Source organism: Zootoca vivipara, chromosome 16 (assembly GCF_963506605.1).
Source record: "Zootoca vivipara chromosome 16, rZooViv1.1, whole genome shotgun sequence".
NCBI lineage: Eukaryota > Metazoa > Chordata > Lepidosauria > Squamata > Lacertidae > Zootoca > Zootoca vivipara.
The window spans coordinates 20,829,216-20,848,918 of record NC_083291.1 but is presented as its reverse complement, the minus strand read 5'-3'; the positions used below and the strand labels follow the sequence as shown (position 1 = coordinate 20,848,918).

At 43.8% G+C, this 19,703-nt stretch overlaps 1 gene segment (V, D, J or C); it reads left to right on the top strand.

The window, feature by feature from the left end:
- The first annotated feature begins 303 nt into the window (after nt 1-303).
- LOC118097931 (T cell receptor beta chain MC.7.G5-like) lies at nt 304-19,045 on the top strand. The segment is given in 6 exon segments: nt 304-1,711; nt 1,812-7,674; nt 14,558-14,893; nt 15,826-15,855; nt 18,038-18,144; nt 18,449-19,045. Coding segments are annotated over 5 exon segments (546 nt in total).
- Nucleotides 19,046-19,703: the final 658 nt, after the last annotated feature.

The following is a 19,703-nucleotide window of genomic DNA, read 5'->3' as shown; positions in this document are numbered from 1 at the left end:
CCAATCAACAGCCTTCATAGCAGGCTTCCCCACCCCCTTTGGTTCAAATTAATACTGAAAACTTGCAAAATTCCATCCACTCAAACTTGTTCAAGGAAAGGAAAATGATTTTTTTTTAAGAAAAAAAAGGAATGTAATTGGGGCACTTAGTCAAAACTTACTCAACCTTAGTGCTCTAAGAATATAACAACTGCCTTTACTCTTTGGAGAACTCACACTATGAATAGAAAATATTGGATCATGCCCCCTCCTCAGAAAAAGATTACCTTCCTTAAACTTCTACTCATTGATGGCAGGAAATGTAGCTCTGTATGACGTTCACTCATGTGCTATTATATATATTCACGCAAGTGGTATAGTCATGTGAGCAAAACAAATCAGGAGGGAGCTTGTGCAAGATTTTAGCTCCTCCCCCATGAAGCGGAGAATCAGATTGGATTGGCTAATAGGAAATAAGATGCCACCTTAAATAAAAGTGGTTTAAGAGAGAATTGTTGCATTTTTTAATCATCTCACATAGAAGAAATATTTTCCACCCAGGTATACATGCGTCGCTGAGCATTTAATAACAATTTGGGTGTTTGGCTTCTTTAAAGAGCTCCCTCAGGAATCCTTATTGGAAGGATTGGGTACCTGTCTGTTGGGTTGGCTAGGATTATTATTTCCATTTTGCCCATGAGGTAAAATTTGAGCTGGAGAGTCCTCAGTTGCATTCTGACCCACGGCACTACACATCATAAGTGTATCCTTTAGCTTTTCTCTGGTAAAATTTTTCTTTAGAATTAAAAGCTCATTTTTTTCTGAACAGGAAGGCAGGCAGATAATCTCTACCTCTAGTTCATCACTCATCACACGCCCCTGAAGACCATATAAACTATATATGGCAGCTGGCATAGCAATAAGGAGAAGAAGAGGAAACACGGGTCACTGTGGCTTCCTGAGTAGAGGAGCCCCCTAAGGAAACTCTGCGTCTGGTTACATGCCTTTGACGGTTCCCACCAGCTCTACCACTGTTCCCTGACTTGGCTGAAACCTTCATTTGGCTGTTGGTGTCTGTGGTGGAACTCAGGGAGGAGCCATTACTGTATGAGAGTAAATCATTGTGGGGACAGGGGGCTCACAATGATTCATTTCTCCGAGAGGCCTTTACAAAAACCCTCCCTTGCTTAACAAATGGGCTCTAGCCAGGGTTTCACAGCAGATAATAACAATGCAGAACTTTACAGCCATTTCAGACTTGGGAGTGAGCCCCCATTATTTCCAATCGAAGAACCGCTTTTAATATTTGGCCACATATTTTATTCATTCGTTCATTTTATTATTATTATTATTTCTAGAATTTTTGTCCCACTTTCCTAACCCACAAGACTTCCAAAGTGGCCCCAAAGATGTTAGATGTCTCTATGCCTCTTTCCCCTTAAAAACAATTACAAAAAGAAGGTGGCGTTTGGTACCACTGGAGTGACCCAGTTGCTGTTGCTGGCATGAATTCCAGGTCTGAATCATGCTCCATCAGTTGAAGAACCCTGGGGTAGGAGAACCCACAGAGACCTTCTGTTTATTGGATTTCTCGTGAAAGATGGGGCTGACTAAGTCTATAATCTGCTCAAAAAAAAGGATAAAATCCTCACTACTTCCATTAAGTTGCTCGTTCAGGGTGGATTTCGATAATCACCTCTCTGCACAATTAATGCCCCCGCAAGTTTTTAAGGTAGGTTTTTAAGTGGTCGAGTTGTTGTGACGAGAAGTTGTTTGAATTCACTCTTATTAAATCATGTCTTCTCTCACAGTGACCCTCTTTCTCGTTTTAGGAATCTGTCCCTGAGGGAGTATCATTCTGGAGACCCTGCTCTCAAAACACTTCATGAGGCAAGGTATGGGCAATATTACCAAGCCTGGTAACACAGTGTTCCAACGATATCCTGTATTTTGGGAAAGGGACTCGACTCACTGTTTTAGGTAAGTACTTCTTCAACCATAACTTGAAATATGTAATAATCATTCCCTCATTCCTGGGAACTGTAGTTCTGCCAGGGATAGGGAATATTGCTTAGCACCCTCACTAAGGCACAATTATTTGGAAGTGTGTGTTTGTGTAGTTTAGACCCTTTCGGTCTGAAGACACCCCCTCTTCCTAGACCACTATTGGGCAAACAACATTATACAGTACATAAAATAGGTGTTGTGGACTGTCTTGGCTTAAAATATAAATAGAACAAACAGGTGTTTACAAGCAACGAAGAGTCCTGTGACTTTCTTGGTACAGACTGCAGTGCAATTAAATGCAGGTGTATATATAGGGGAACCAAGAAAGTTTGCAGAGTGGAGCCAAAGGGACATGCCACAGGAAAAAGTATTGTCTGGCATCTTTCCCTACAGCTGACCTTTGCTTCTTGGCCACACATCCTAAATCTCCCAACTGAAGATAACTTTTTGTGCATCTGCCGGAGGCAGGCTCTGATCCATGAAGGCACATGATACACCATAAATCTATTAGTCTTTAAAGTGCCACCACGAGACTGGTTTTTGCTACAGTAAAACCTAAGATGCAGATGCCCCTCTGGGACTTGGTTGATCCATGGGTAAGCTTGCTAGATATCTTTCCCACTTCTTCCATAGTTATCTTGGAGAAACAGAGGGAGGTCAAGATGAAATTCTATGAGATGAAATGGGTCTGGAGACAGGGGAGGGTAGAGAGAAGTATTCTGGAGTTTTTTACCCACCTAAAGATAAGAAGTCCCATCATTTTCTGAAAACACCGTTGACATGGTTTTGTTTTTATCTTTGCCGTATGAGATAAGTCACTTGTGAGCTCTTAAATCACCCTGTCTTAACCAGAGATAACTTCTCTGGGGAATTTATTCTTGTTACTCTGTTTAACACTGTGTCAAACACCCCACTGAACTTTGGCCAAGGAACCAGGCTGACGGTTCTAGGTGAGTTTTTTATTCTGTTTGTTAGTAAAAACTAGTAAGGAAAACAATCTCCAGGAAAGGTTTTCTGTGTGCAAGCCCAATTAAAATCCCCTGCTCAAGAGAAGAGTTATGTTTGTTTTGGAGAACATCCTAATGAGCTCTATCCCAAGACTACAACCGTATCCCAATTAGTAAGAAGCTAAAAATGTGCCCCTCTCCCAAATGCAGAAAATAAGCAGAGTTATAGAATTGTAGAGTTGGAAGGGACCCTGTGGGTCATCTAGTCCAACCCCCTGCAATGCAGGATATTTTTTTTACCCAAGGTAGGGCTTGAACCCATGACCCTGAGATTAAGAGTCTCATGATCTACCAAGTGAGATATTGATATTCTTAGGATTGAACCTAAAAATGGGAGTAGGAAGGAAGAGGCATCTTAATCTGAATCAAGCAATGGACATACGTGAACAGAGAGGTTGCAATTTCATTCTGCAAGGGTCATGGTCAGGAAATACAGTTGTGCCGGAGGAGCTTAGGATGGGCCTTCCCACCCCTCGTTCATTTTTTGGCTGGCAATTGTTGAGCCAGGCAGGTCAGAAAAAGGAGAGAGAGGCAGCATCTATGTTAGGAAACGCCATTATTTTTAGGTGATGGTTTTGTCACTGTGTACTATGAAGCTTACTTTGGGAAGGGCACTCGACTCACAGTACTTGGTAAGAAAATCCATGGTGAATTGTTTCATTTTTGTATTGGAATTGGCTAATTGTGACAGAGGTTTGTAAAAGCAATGGGGTCTGGGTTGTAGGTCCTTTTTAAACTGTTCCCTAAAATGAAATGGGGATGTTGTGAATCAGCACACCTACCAAGAAAATTTGTTAGTAATCAAGACTTATTTTGGATTCCCCTGAGAAGCACTAGATGTTTTTGCCTTAGGAGCAATCTCCAAATTCACTGGCAATTTTGCTCCAGGAGAAGTTTGGGGACTACTTAGGTTGGAAGGAGAGAAAGAGTTTCAGCTAATCTTATTCACACCTATTTGGCTCCCTTCAAAACTCCACAGGTGTTTTGCCTGAGGAGGAACTCTTACATTCCAAGGCTGTTTGAAGCAAAATGTCTGTGGCAAGTCTCCAACGAACCATTTCAGTGCAGGAACAGACTGGCTAAATAGACCTCCATCCAAGGGAGGTCTTTTCATTCTCTGCAAGGAATAACTCTCCACATCTGTGCATCATTGGTGTCTTAGCACCTGATTACTGAAGGTTGGATGTGATAAAGCGAGGGAAATTGTTGAACTACAGTTCCCATTGGCACCAGCGAGCTTGGACAGTGGTCAGAAATGATGGGATTTGTAGCCTGGCAACATCTGGAGGACTAAATGTTCCCCACCCCAAGTTGTGCTGATTTTTCTATAAAGCTGGGGGAGGTTTAAAGAAGGGGGGGCTTGAATCCTTCCTTTGTCCATGCTCCCTCCATGAAACTGCTTCTTTCCAGCTGGTTCCCCCCCAAAAAAGAGATTATTTCCATTCATGAAGCTCCACTGGGAGAGATGTTCTTGGAGAGAACTGATTTCAGAGACAAAATAAAAGTGTGGGGGAAAGCTCTGGATGGAAGTTTTCATTCCTGACTGCCAAACCATGCTTTATATCTGGGGTTCCCAAATTTTCCAGCTGTTTTTGGACTACAATTCCCGCCATCCTTGACCACAAGTCCTGCTAGCTAAGGATGATGGGAGTTGTAGTCCAACAGCAGCTTTATACCATATCTTCACCCACCTCTCCCTGCTTTATAGAGACTTTGGGTGGTCAGATCCATCGCCCGAAGGGATGACGAAAAGAGGATGCCAACTTGCTTGGAATTTTATATGTATAGATGCAAATTTATAAATAAGTTTGCATCATTGGACAGCCCTCAGATATAAGATACCTTCAGACACAAGACTGTCCTCAAACAGCCCTGAAAATAGACATGTGGCCGCCCTAGAAGGAATCAGTGGTGACCCATTTCATGGATCTCTGCTGATATCTCATCAACCTCGGCCCTGAATTTGTGAGATAATTTCCCCGAGAGGTATTGCATGCGAAGCCGTGGGAGCATTCTATGGGATGGAATGAAACGGTATGAAAATTCTGTCTGGGGGTGTTAGGTCCTTAAAGTCCCATTCACACACATGCAAATAATCACAATCCTAATGTAGTAGCAGATTTCACGCTCAGAGAGCATGCAGGTGACTCTATCAGCTCATCTATCGTTGTCCTGGAGCCTCCAAGGAATTAAAGGGCAGAGGGGGAGATGTTGACAAGAAACAGATGCCTTAGATAAAGTGTGCTCTGCAATTAATTTCTGTGACAGATCAGGAGGAAACAAATGTCTCTGCCTTCCAACAGAAAGCCTCATTTCTTTTCATGTCTTATCAGCACTGGGTAAGTTATGAAGTAGTGGCAGAGAGGAGGAACTTTGACAGAGCAGCTTTCCAACTGTAGCAGACAGAGGATTACCCTGTGGGCAATCAAAGTGGGGTTATTTCATGAGCTAGTTGGCTGTGCAAACACTGTTCCGTTGCACTTTGGAGCAGGGACCAAGCTGACTGTTTTAGGTAAGGAAATGAACCTTCTCACAAACTTCTGTACTGAAAAGGGGTCAATCTAACGTTCCTTCGAGTTCCACATTGCTATCTTAACAAAACTAGATATATTATTGCACGGCACAAATTGGCTGACGGGTTGGAAGCCGCCTCCTTCTAACAAGCAATTTGGCTCCAAACACTGACTCCATAGCTGTCCCAGACAGAGAAGAGAGCTTTGTTAAACAAACAAACAAACAAAAAATTAGGAATTGGTTTGCCCAAAAATGTACTGAGGGCTCAAAGGTAGCCACAGGCGATCCATTGCACATTCAATTTGAGAAGCTGACAAAGAAGGAGAGAGTAAAAGGCAAATCTCTTAAAGTCCAGGGGGAGAGAAGACAGAGACAGAAGCAGGAAATATAAATGTGTTAGCTGGGCTGATGTGTCATAGAAACATAGAGTAGGAAGGGTCCATGAGGGTCATCTAGTCCACCCCCTGCAAGGCAGGAATCTTTTTGCCCAATGTGGGGCTCGAACCCATGACCCTGAAATTAAGAGCCTCATGCTCTGCCATCTACTCCAAACCACAGAGGATGAATATGATCAGAACCTGCACATTTTGCAGAAGCCCTCCTCATCTACATAAACAAGGCAGTCATTGATTAGGAGTAAATAGCATGATCATGGTATTTAGAAATACAAGCACTGGAAAGAAGGGAACTGTGGCTGCCCATACCTGCGATCACCTGGTTCATGGGTTACATTTGGCCATGCTAGTGTATATACCAGGACAGCTGTCTCTCAACCTGGTGCCATCCAGATGTTCTACACTCTAGCAGCTATTCACCCCGGCCAGCATGTCCAGTAGGCATGATGGGAGCTGTAGTCCCAAACATCTGGAGGGCAGAAGGTTGGGAAAGCCTAGACAATACTAGTCTGTCTGGATGATACATAGTCTAATCTAGGGCAAGGCAATATCTGGGAAGCTGTGGAGCAAGTTTGGGGAACCTGTGACTTGCAGATGTTTGTTAGAACAGAGGCTTTTCCCAACAGCAGGCAGCCAAATTAAAAAGTTAAGGGCAAAGCGGTAGCCTGCGCAGGTGGTGTTCTTTGAGGAGAGATATTCCCTCTTTGGTGATAACGGTTTCACACTGTGCTACAATTACCCGCTGATCTTCGGCCAAGGAACTCGACTGACTGTTTTAGGTAAGCAGAAGGAGTTTGCAACGTGGGGAGTGGAATTAAAATAGTGGCTCATTTTAAGGGCTGCAAAAGCACTTCAGATATCTGCTCACATTTAACATTTCGTATGGTAAATTTTACAGGAGTGACAATTCTGGGCAATGGCATCGTCTGATTATTTTGTTTCCACCCCTCTCTTTCTGCAAGGCACTCGAGGCAGCATCTCTAGTCCTCTCTCATTGCTTGCCCTCCTCCATTTTCTCCCCACAACAGCCTTGTGAGGTAGACTAGACAGAGAGAGCGTCTGAGCCAAGGCCCCCCCAAATGAGTTTCATGGCTGATTCCAAGATGGGCATTCTAACCACTAGAGAACACTGCCTATCATTTGTTGGTTCTCATCATCTTAACACTACCAGAGAAAATGGAAAGGTGTGTGTGTGTCTTGTGCTTCCTCCGGGATTTCCCAAATCTCTGTTTATTGAGCCCTTGAGGAGCGTATAAAGTTGCCATTGTCCCCAAACCGGATTCCCATAAGTGTAAGTGAAAGAAAGTAAAGAAAGAATTGTTTTAGAAGTGAAACTCCGCATTCTTTCCCACAACCTAGGCTCCTTTCGACCACCTTTTGACTTCTAGGTCTTTTTTTCACCCTCTGCAAAGCCCCCTCTGTCCCAGGTGGTCAGTTTCAAGCACTTTGGGAAACTCCACCGACCTAGTTCCAACCTCAGTTTATTAGCATGTCTGGCTTCACCAGACTCTGTAAGGCAAATGCCTAATGTGGAGCCAAGCACACAAATTCAAGCAGGCAAAGCTGGAGCCTTAAGATGTGGGAAACAGGGGAGGCAGCCCAGGAGTGGGAACAGGCATGACAAACACACAAACCTCTCCCTGTCCTCACCTGCGTGATGTTGGGAGGCCAGGTGCCTTTAGCTCTTTAGTAAAGGTTTGCCTACAGGAACATGATGCCGTGTACTGCTGAAAAGCTGCATTTCGGACAAGGAACGCGGCTCACTGTACTAGGTAAGAAACACATGAACGGTGGGTGCAAGGAAGTCTTGCCGCAGGGTTGGCAGAACGAGAGAAAGCAGAAGCAAATAAATTAAAAATGTCTTTGTGCAATTGATGCAAACCTCAGCTGAACTAATCTACAGAATGCAGGGACTTGGAAAGCCATAAATGATTTGGGCAAAGGTTTTTGTTTTTTTGTTTTGCATTGTAACATTTAAATAGGTGAGATTTAAAGCACGCTTTTGGGGGGAGTTGCTGAGGGATTGTAGTCAGAAACACTAATGTTTTTGAGGACGAGTGGGAGCCTTTAAATGAATGTTGGGATTGGCTGTCATTTTGGGTTCGCTCAGTGGCTGGAACGGTAGGCAAGAAACTTGCCGGAGGTTGCAAGGCATGTAAAACTATATAATTAGCACCCAGTTCCTTTAACTGGTCCCATTGATTTCAGTAAGAAGGACTGGTGCACAGGCTTAACTCTTCCGCTGAATCTTAAAGGGGCCACTCAGCTCTGGCCAGATTGTGCGTGAAAGTAAAACGCTGGCATCTCTAAGATCTCCAGGTTGAGTGTCAGAATATCTACTCTTAAAAGGAACCAGGGAGGCAGCAGGCGGGGAGCACAGGGGAACGAAAACAGCAAAATGCATGGTGGCCACAGTTCAAAGTACTATACAAACCCATTCAGGAAAAAGGTCCCATGTGAGAATAACAACAGAATCAAAATTATTATAGCTTATAGTTTAAGAGCACCCATGAGTTCATGGCTGATGTGGGATTTGAACCAGGGATTGCATGGATTTGAACCTGAGAAATAGGATTGCCAGACTCAATAGAGGACAGGACTTCTGTGCCTTTAATTGCCCTGCTCTCTTTTGAGTCTGGAAACCTTAAAGAGAAACCAGCAGACCCTTTGCTTGGAAATTAAACAGCTGGTTTCTCTTTAAGGTTTCCAGACTCAAAAGAGAGCAGGGCAATTAAAAGGCACAGAAGTCCTGTCCTCTATTGAGTCTGGCAACCCTACTGAGAAAGCATTGGCTAAAAAAAAAAAACCTCTACAAAAAATATATCAGGAGAGGGCACTTGTACCTCGGCTGAGCTCTGAGATCTGGTTTTGGCAGCAGGACTTAACTCTGGTGGATATGAAGAAAGGACAAAGAAAAATGTTTCCTGAACATGGGCAGAATTAGGGCCAAGTGAGATGTGGTGTTAAGGGTGTCTCTGCATTTAGCATGCAGGCATTTTAAAATGCAGACAGCAGCAGCTGGGAGAGATGATAATTACTGGGGTTGCAGCAGGGGTAGGTGGGTGGAGATGTAAATGCAGTCCTGAAGCAAACCCTTCTTCTGAAATGGATAATTTTTGGGGGGCGACCACATTGGCTACAGGCACACAGCCCTCCACAGCTGCTGGAATCCTGCAGGAAACAGGGCTCCTTGAGGAGAGCCATTTAACCATGAATGCATAACCATTTAACTCCTAGTTTCAGGCTCAACAGCTATCATTGTTGCATTTATAGCCTCCCTTTCTTGCAAGAAGCTCAATGTGGTATACATGATTCTCCCACCACAACCCAATTTTATCCTCACAGCACCCTGTGAGTTAAGGTTAGGCGGAGAGACTGAGATGGGTCCAAGGTCGCCCAGTGGGTTTCATGTGGCCGAGTAAGGATTTCAGCCCTGGTCTCCCAGATGCTTGTCGAGCAACCATCTAACCACGACACCTCACTGGATTTCTACACCACACTAATTGTAGTATCTGGAGGAGGAAAACTAGTTGTAGGGTCAACGGCTTCTTCTGGAGTTCCACATTGGCCTAGTTCTCAAGGTGGTAAAAGTATATAGGGTTGCCAGACTCAATAGAGGACAGGACTTCTGTGCCTTTAATTGCACTGCTCTCTTTTGAGTCTGGAAACCTTAAAGAGAAACCAGCAGACCCTTTGTTTAATTTCCAAGCCAAAGGGTCTGCTGGTTTCTCTTTAAGGTTTCCAGACTCAAAAGAGAGCAGGGCAATTAAAGGCACAGAAGTCCTGTCCTCTATTGAGTCTGGCAACCCTAGAAGTATATATGGTTGCCCTATTTCATATTGCAGGTGGGGGCTCACACGACTGAATTTCTTTGACTTGAAACTTTTCGTGTTTCAGGTCTTAGAGTACTTGTAGCCCCGATTTCTGTCTGACAAATGTGTTTCCACCTTCACCAGAGCAGGCTTTAGTAATGAGAACCCCTCACCCCCAGTCTAAAAGTGGTATACCCCAAACACACGTTCGCTACCTAAGAGGTAGGTCAAAGGACTACAGAATTTGTTGACCCTGAAACTTTACCTCCTCCAGAACTACTTGTTTTCACTGAAAATCCTTTTGACACCTGGAAGGGGTGGTGGTACATACAGATCAGCCCTAAAAAGGACTGCTGGTGTGGCAATTCTCACAACCACAACTAGGGATAGGAGAATATATCCATTTTTGTTTCTCTCCATTTGCCATTTTTACACTTAAGTTCAGGTTCCCATATCAGTTTCTTTCTTTTTTAAAAACCCTCATGAAAATTCACCAGAATTGTAATACAGTGGAACCTCGGTTTATAAACACCTCGGTTTACGAATTTTCGGTTTACAAATGCCGCGGACCCATCTGGAACAGATTAATTCACTTTCCATTACTTTCAATGGGAAAGTTCGCTTCAGTTTATGAACAGACTTCCGGAACCAATTACACCCATGCTTCGGGTTAAGTACGTTTCAGGTTGAGTACTCCGCAGACCCGTCTGGAACGGATTAATCCTCTTTCCATTACTTTCAATGGGAAAGTTCGCTTCAGTTTATGAACATTTCAGTTTATGAACAGACTTCCGGAACCAATTGTGTTCATAAACCGAGGTACCACTGTATTAATATATACATTTTCGCAAAGCAAGTTTGCCCACTATAATGCATGTTTGTAGATTAGCTTTCACTAATATGTGCATTTTATGCACATGTTATCCTAGCCGCTTTGTACATGTTACTCAGCTAGAGAACTGGGAGGCAAGAGAGGGGGACCAACGTCCCCCACTTTTTAAAACTGAAGACTGGAAACCCGTTATGGAACATTTGAGAAAGAACTATAGTAAAATGAAGTGGCTGGCAGAATTTGAATGATGGGCAGCGGATTGAGAATGACAATAAACGGAATAGAGGAAATGTGTATTAGATATAGTTTGATGTTTAATTAAAAAGAGAGAAATGCATTTCAAAATTCGGGGAAGCTCAAAATTCAAAGGATGGTTGTGCTTTGGTTCACATCTTCTTTCAGAACGTTTGGTAGGTTTGCCTTTAACCACCATCTCACTTAATACCCACTCCTCCAGAGTTGACAATTCAGGGGACCAATAGGTGCCCCCTCCCCACTTAAGAGGTCAGGTGGGGTCCTGGCGTCTCCACTTGTCTCCCCCCTTTTTCCAGTTCACCAGCTATCCAAAACATATTTAAGTAGAACCCAAATAGTCTGCTGTAGAAATGCAGTTTTGAGTGTGAACTTGCATGGCAAAGATAGATCTAAACGATAGTTTGGTGCGGTGCTTTTTTTTTCTTTAAAAAAAGTTTAGGGGTACTCTCATTTTGACTCAATTTTATAGTTCAAATTGGGGGAAAATACAGTAAATGGACAAAAGTACAAAGATTCACAAAATGTTTAGGGGTCTGCGTCCCCCCAGGTAAAAAAAGCACTGGCTTGCTGCCTAGAGAAGACAAATGATTTTCGTAGTGCCTTATACCTGTGTGCTCTGCAAATCAACTTCATTTTGGACGTGGAACGAGACTCACTGTCTTAGGTACGGTCTTGGCTGTAAGTTGGTGGTTCTGGTGGAACATTTGCCTGTTTGTATGTGTAGAGGACAGGGGTACAAGGTTTGGACTTTATACTAATATTCTGTGTCCCATTTCAAGTCCTACTGAAAGAAGGTGAATTTCTTAGTAGCCATGCATAGGCACATGAATCTAGCTGGAGACTGATTAGAGCACCTGCTTATTTTCAGAGCACTGGTAAGTAATTTGAAAGAGGGGCTGGCGTTTGTGATGTGCTTGCTCATCTAACTTTTGCATCTTATGCAATTTGCTGGCTTTTAAAAGCTTGTTTCAAACATTCGCAGGTTCTGTTTCAACAGAGGCAATTATGAGCGGTGGGGGGAGGAGTAAAATTCTTGTTTCACAATGTTATCAGGAGCAAGAAAAATGGAGAAAATGTGGACTAAAGTCAAGTATTTCTTATCCCCCCCCTTGCACACTATTATTTTTATGGCTTAAAAATGGCAAAACTGGGAATATTGGAAACTCTGAAACCATCCTGTGAAATATTTTCCCTCCCACAAATAGGAGGTCTGTTCTCCTCCCTTCAATAATATATGAAGCTTTTTAATATTAGCAAAATTAGTCTTTAAAATGGACAGTGTTATGACTAGGTCCACATGGGCACACACACACGCGCACGCGCACACACACACACAGAGAGAGAGGCTTGTGAAGAGAATTGGTGCAAAGGAGTTGTCCGCTCCACATTGCATTGCATTGCTGCTTTTTAACTTGGATGGTCTGCTCAATCTTGGCATTGGTGTGGGTAGCATTATTGCAGCCATAACCATAATGGTAGGATCTAGTCGTTTTGTTTGAAAGATTTAAGCCATCCAACCTGAAACGGAAAACAAAGCATTAATGCTCACTCATCATTTAGAGCAGGCATCCCCAAACTTCGGCCTTCTAGATCAGGCATCCCCAAACTGTGGCCCTCCAGATGTTTTGGCCTACAACTCCCATGATCCCTAGCTAACAGGACCAGTAGTCGGGGAAGATGGGAATTGTAGTCCAAAACATCTGGAGGGCCGAAGTTTGAGGATGCCTGCTCTAGATGATTTGGACAAGCAAATGTCAAGCCACATCCTGTTGTGCGCATGAATGCCTTGCTTGCTTATTTTCTTAAAGGAGACGTTTGCTAAGCAAATGACCCAATTTCTACATGCCCATCTAAAACAGTGTTTCCCAACCTTGGGTCTCCAGCTGTATTTTGGACTACAATTCCCATCATCCCTGACTAGCTAGTCTTGCTAGCTAGGGGTGATGGGAGTTGTAGTCCAAAAAGAGCTGAAGACCCAACGTTGGGAAACAGTGGTCTAAAACAGGCACCCCCAAACTTCGGCCCTCCAGATGTTTTGGACTACAATTCCCATCTTCCCCGAACACTGGTCCTGTTAGCTAGGGATCATGGGAGTTGTCGGCCAAAAACATCTGGAGGGCCGCAGTTTGGGGATGCCTGATTTAGAGCAAGGTTTCCCAAACTTGGATATCCAGCTGCTTTTGGACTACAATTCCCATCATCCCTGACTACTGGTTCTGCTAGCTAGGGATGATGGGAGTTGTAGTCCAAAAGCAGCTGAAGACCCAAGTTTGGGAAATCCTGATTTAGAGCCTTTTACTCCTTTAAACACATGCACACTCGGTTGGGTGTAAGTTCCACTGAGCTAAATGGGACTTTTAAAAAAAAGGGGGGGGAGGACTTACTTCTGATTAAATGTGCATAGCATTGTGCTGTACATTTCCTAAGTAGTCATTTCTGGATTTAGAGAGAATACAATATAAATAATAATGCTGGCCATTATTTGTCTACAGAACCCCATACACCACATACTCGGATTGGCTCTTTGAGCTGTCTCCAGACGTATGGAAAGCCCTTAGCTCAAAGTTCATCCTCCTGGCATAACCAATTAAAAGGAACTGAGGGGTCTTGGTTAGGAGGAGAGAGCTCTGCCTAAGTTCTTTAGTAGCTCTTGATGGAACAAAGTTTGTGTGGCCATAATCGCCCCTTTCAAAGAATAGGGCCAATCTCTATCCATAATGTATGCTCTACATGTTCAAAGCAGGCACTGATCTCCCAACAAGAATTAAGAATCAATATTTGTGGCCTCCTTGTACAGCAGGTGGGCGCAGAATTCAATATAAGCCCTGGCTCGGGTTTTATACACAAGTGTTGTATGCAGGAAGGTTGTAAGAGCCATTTCACACATTATGGTTAGCCACGGACGGGCACTCAACAGGAAGCTGCAGTAAACCCAAACTCTGGTGAATATGATATAATATATGCATTTCCATGCACACTTTATGTTAGTATTTTTGCACAGATCACCAGGCTGAAGAACTGCATTGCAGAATTCACAGAAGTGTGGGTTTTGAAGGCTGATGTGTGTTTTAATTCACATCATGTTTCAGAAAGTGTGAATTTGGCAGGTTCGCCTTTAAATGCAAACTTCATTGAATTTCACCCCCAGTCCCTACCTCTTGATCCTCTCATTACTTGATTCCTCAACACACGATGATGAGCAGCTGACTTTGTGAACTCACACCATTAAAAAGTGCTGCGTTTCATAGAGTTGGGCGATAAATTCTATGCAGCTTGCCTTTGAAGGCAATTCTACCTACTTTGCCCTTTCTGAAACAATATGAGAACTGAAACACAGACACCTTTCGAAATTTGCCCTTCTCCGAATTTTGCAATGCAGCTCTCCAGCCAAAGTGTGCATAAAAAACAACATACAACCATGCATTCTATTAAGGAAAAGTTTTGTGTAGCAGGCAACAATGTGCACACATGTGTCTATTTAGAGTTGGGATTTTTGACGCTTGCTTTAAAATAAATCGCAAGCGGATGCCGAAATGTGGAAAAGTTAACATAAGATTGGAAAAATGGGGGAACTGGGGGACCGATTTGCACATCCCTAGTTTCAGGCGACATCAAGGGGGAAGTGAAATCCACAACAGCCCATTCATGCATGCAAGTTGAAAGTGATGTCGTCAAGTGGCAAAATAGCCTAGCCAACCCAAGGTCAAGGAGGTATATCATCTCTCTATATCATGTGTTTGTTCCTTTCTCTTCCAGGACCTGACCAAGATGTCAGCCCCCCTCAAGTGACCGTATTTGCCCCACCCAAGCAGGAGGTTGATGAAAAGGAGAAAGCCACTATTGTGTGTTTAGTCACCGATTTCTACCCAGATCATGTCGCCCTGAGCTGGACTGTGAATAACAAGACGAGAACAGCTGGGGTAAAGACAGAAGACCCAGTATATGACAACAGCATGGAGCGCTATTCAATGACCAGTCGTTTAAGAATCACCAAGGAAGAGTGGCAGAATTCAGATAATAAGTTTGTGTGCAGAGTCAGTTTCCACGGTACAGAAGGATCCACAGACTATGAGGATGACATAAATGGTGCAGGTAAGTGAAAAGCAGGTTAGCAAAGACTGCCCTAAAGACTAGGGAGCTCAGATTCTCAGGAAGGTGAAATCTACCATAAGCCACCACGTTCTCTATGTTTCCCATAGTTTTGCACTATACACAGCCCTGGTCACATTTTTTAAAAAAGTTTTATTTACATGGGCAAAATGCTCCCAGATCCAATTGACTGCAAACCATTCCTCATCTCTAATACATTTTCCTAGTACAGTGGTACCTCGGTTTATGAACACAATTGGTTCCGGAAGTCTGTTCATAAACTGAAGCGTTCATAAACTGAAGCAAACTTTCCCATTGAAACTAATGGAAAGTGGATTAATCTGTTCCAGGTGGTCCACAGAGTACTTAAACTGAAGCGAACTTTCCCATTGAAAGTAATGGAAAGTGAATTAATCCGTTCCAGATGGGTCCGCGGCGTTCGTAAACCGAAAATTAGTAAACCGAGGTGTTCATAAACCGAGGTTCCACTGTAATGTGTTCTATCATATTCAAACTTCTGTCGGTGAACTCCTTTCATTGCATTTGTCTTATTCTACAAACTGATCCTCAATGGAAGCTTGTCTATAGATTTCCAAATAGCATGTAGTTTCCCTAAATGCGCACGAGAAATTGTGGCGCTTTTCGCACCTAGCCAAATCTTCTGATGCCAATATGCAAGGAACAGTCTATTCCTGCTTCTTCTTCTTTTTGGCAAAGATCATTTTGCTATTAATATATTGCTCATTATTTTCCCCTCCCTTCTTTTTTTACACACAACTTCTGGGGACATTCAGGAGAAGTACATGCACAATTGAGTTTTTAAACCTTGCTTTGGAAATGTTACCCTACCCCACCAACCCACCTGTCACTTTCCCTGTCTCAGTTTTTCCAGCTTTAAGGATAGCTAATGTGTCTTCTCCCCCTTCCGCTTTCAGATTGTGGAGGCGGCAGCAAGGCTGCAAGAGGTAAGCCAAAATTACCTTGTGGTTTCAGTGCTTGAATTTCGTTGGAAATAAAAACACAAGATACCTCCCTTATACCGAGCCAGGCCATTGACTCATCTAGCTCAGTTTGTCAGCACTGGCTGGCAGCAACTGTACAGGATTTCTGCAAAGGTCTCTCGCAGCCCTACCTAGAGATGCCAAGGTTTGAACCTTGGGAGCTATGTATCAGATGCCCTACCAGTCCTTCTGCCAACCGATATCTGGTCTCCTACCTAACAGCCCTTGCAATAAACATGGTCAGAATTAAGTCCCGTTGACTTCAGTGTATACAACTTCCTGTATAGGGAGGATGACGATCTGTACATGAAGACAGGAGGATACCTGTGTAGGTTTGATTACTTCTGAGTTCAGTGTGACTGGGCAGCAGGGGGACCTCTTGATTCTGCTCCAAAACATTTTGGCGCAACCAGTCCATGATAAACCTCATCTCACCTACTGATAGCCTCCAGGGCACCCATACAGGTGTGTCATCTTCCTGGGCTTCCAATATGGTGAAGGGAACGCAATATTGCTACCCCAACCCCCAGCATAAGTCTCAGAGCAGATGAAGCAAAATCCTAGGGGCAACTGTTGATTGCTTGTAGCTCTCGTTGCATGGCCTCCAGCACCGCGAGAGAATAATAATAGCCCCATTCTTCAGGAATAAACAGGGAAGACAGGTGTAGCAAGGCTTGGGGATGTTCCAAGCTGACCTCCGTAGACCTCCCCTGCTGTTTCCAAAATGGCCCTAGAAGCTGCAAGAAAGCACCTGCTCCCAAGTCCTTTTCAGAAGGCTTCGACCCCAGTCGGAACCCTCGGTTTTGACCCTGATCCTGGATGGGGTACAATATTAGCGCAGCAACTGTGGATAGGGAGATGTTTGCATTTTGATCCATGTTTCTTTGCCCATTGACAGATCTGTTCATCTAATAACCTCCGTTCCTCCAGTCCAAAGCTACACGAATAGGAATTGCCAATAATTGTTCTCCGGGTTGGTTGCTTACTTCATGCAGAGCCTTGTGTGCTGTTTTAATATGTAACCCTGGAATTTGTGCTGTCTGAATATAAGCTGGTGCACAGACATGAGCAGTTATCCATTGGTTCCCACTCCTATGAATGACTTTCCTTGAAGCTGGCCAAGCTTTATCTGAACTTTATCTAAATTTCTGCCCCCTTATATTTGATTGCTTCCATAAACAAGCGAAACATATGGTTGTGAGTCAGGTAGCTCTAGACTGAACAGCCCTAGAATGGGTACTTCCCAGATTCCTTTAAGTGCCCAAGATCATCTCAAACTCAAGGAAGATTTTCCTGAACCAGCACGCAAACAGAAATGCAGCTGTCACACTTTTCTGAATTTTATGTTGATGTTCTCCATCCAAAAAAGGCACACACAAAGGAAGCATACCTTATGGGAAAGGGCACCCAAAAATGCCTCAATTAGGGAAAATCATGTATAAAAATCCATTGTAGTATGGAATATTTCTTAGGGGGTGTGTGGTTTATTAGGTACTATTCGTACAAATCTATATAATAGGGACGCGGGTGGCGCTGTGGGTTAAACCACAGAGCCTAGGGCTTGCCGATCAGAAGGTCGGCGGTTCGAATCCCTGCGATGGGGTGAGCTCCCGTTGCTCTGTCCCAGCTCCTGCCAACCTAGCAGTTTGAAAGCATGTCAAAGTGCAAGTAGATAAATAGGTACCGCTACAGTGGGAAGGTAAATGGTGTTTCCGTGTGCTGCTCTGTTTCGCCAGAAGTGGCTTTGTCATGCTGGCCACATGACCTGGAAGCTGTACGCCGGTTCCCTCGGCCAATAACGCGAGATGAGCGCCGCAACCCCAGAGTCGGTCACGACTGGACCTAACGGTCAGGGGTCCCTTTATTTTTACCTTTATATATATTGTGTGGGGAGGAGTTAAACTGTGGAATTTGCTGCCACAAGATGTGGTGATGGCTACCAGCTTGGATGACTTTTGACCAGGGTTTCCCAAACTTGGGCCTCCAGCTGTTTTTGGACTACAATTCCCACCATCCACAGCTAGCAGGACTAGTAGTCAAGGTTGATGGGAATTGTAGTGATAATGGCCATGTTCTACCTCCACCGTCTGAGGCAGTAGGTGACCTTGTGACCATTCACATTTCTTTCCCCACCCTTGATTTTTAGAGTCGTATCTCACGGAAGCCAATCTCGGGAAACTGGTGTATATTCTTCTCGTTTTCAAGAGCACCTTGTACGGAGCCTTTGTGATGGGATTAAAACTAAGGAAAAAGGTAAAGTACCACATTGATTCTTTCCGCCCTGGGCCCACCAATTTCTTTTGAAAATGTGACATACGGATTCTTCTGCTGTGACCCAGCACGGAATTCACTCTGTTTAGCCTTTGAACACCACAGGCTAATCCATACTTCTTCTTCTTGTTCTGCTGCTTTTCCCTGCGGAAAACCACACTGTGAAAATACACACACACACACACACACACACACACACACACACACACACCGATCTTTCATTATTCTGGTGCATTTAGCCCAGAAGTAACAATCTGCTCTGTTCTTTTTTCCTATTCCATGACAGTTGGCACTATAGGAACATTTTGCCCGGGGTCATCTATTCTATTCATCATCTACCCTAAGCTGAGTGAACTCCATGAAGAGAGAAGGGAAGATGGATACGCTCAACCTCGGAAGTCCAAAGTAGCATTTTCTTAAAACAAAAACAGTTGCGTAGGGTCAGTCAGTAAATAATCTCTCTTTGGTTCCCTTAAATGCTTTATTGTTTTGTATTGGAAACATTTATAAAAAGCTTTTTGGGGGGTGGGGGGAAGAAGTCCTTTCCTTGGACTGAGGAGGACACACATAGGCAGGGGACAGTTGGAAGGGTGTGTGTGTCCCTGTAGGGTAGAAAAGATCTCCCAGGGTGAGAGGCTGGGAGAAAAAGCAGCCTCCCATGTAGAAGATGGGAAGGTCTACCTCTCTGCATAGGTTGCAGGTAGGTAGCCGTGTTGGTCTGACGTAGTCAAAACAAAATTTAAAAAATCCTTCCAGTAGCACCTTAGAGACCAACTAAGTTTGACATAGGTATGAGCTTTCGTGTGCATGCACACTTCTTCAGATACACTGAAACGGAAGTCACCAGACCCTTATGTATAGTCAAAAGCTGGGGAGGGGTATTACTCAGAAGGGTGGTGGGAATGGGTGATTGGCTGATAGGAGTGGTAAACTCCTATACATAAGGGTCTGGTGGCTTCTGTTTCAGTGTATCTGAAGAAGTGTGCATGCACACGAAAGCTCGTACCTATGACAAACTTAGTTGGTCTCTAAGGTGCTACTAGAAGGATTTTTTTATTTTGTTCTCTCTGCATAGGGATAAATGACAATATAGACATGATATAAATATGGAAAATGGCCTTATAGATATTTTTTTCTCTTTCTTTTTCCCTCATGCTTTTTATCTTTTGGCTTTTAAATATTCTTGTTCTGTAGGCTAGCTTGATTCTTATTGTATTTTATGTCGAAACTTTTCAATAAAAACATTTTTTTAAAAAAATGAATGCTTTATTTCAGCGTTTCTCAATCGCTGTTCCGCGGCACACTAGTGTGCCGCGAGACGCTGGCTGGTGTGCCGCGACGTGCGGCGACGAGAAGGGCGATTTGCATTGTCATGTGCCTGGCGGCCACCAATAGCCAGCACTGACCCGCCGGAAAGCAATATTTCTCCTCCTCTTTCCCAAAGCTCAGTGCAAACGAGCCTGGCGGCTGCCAATGAACAACACTGACCCGCCGGAAAGCAATATTTGGCAAGTGTTTCTTACAGTCATATTTATAATATA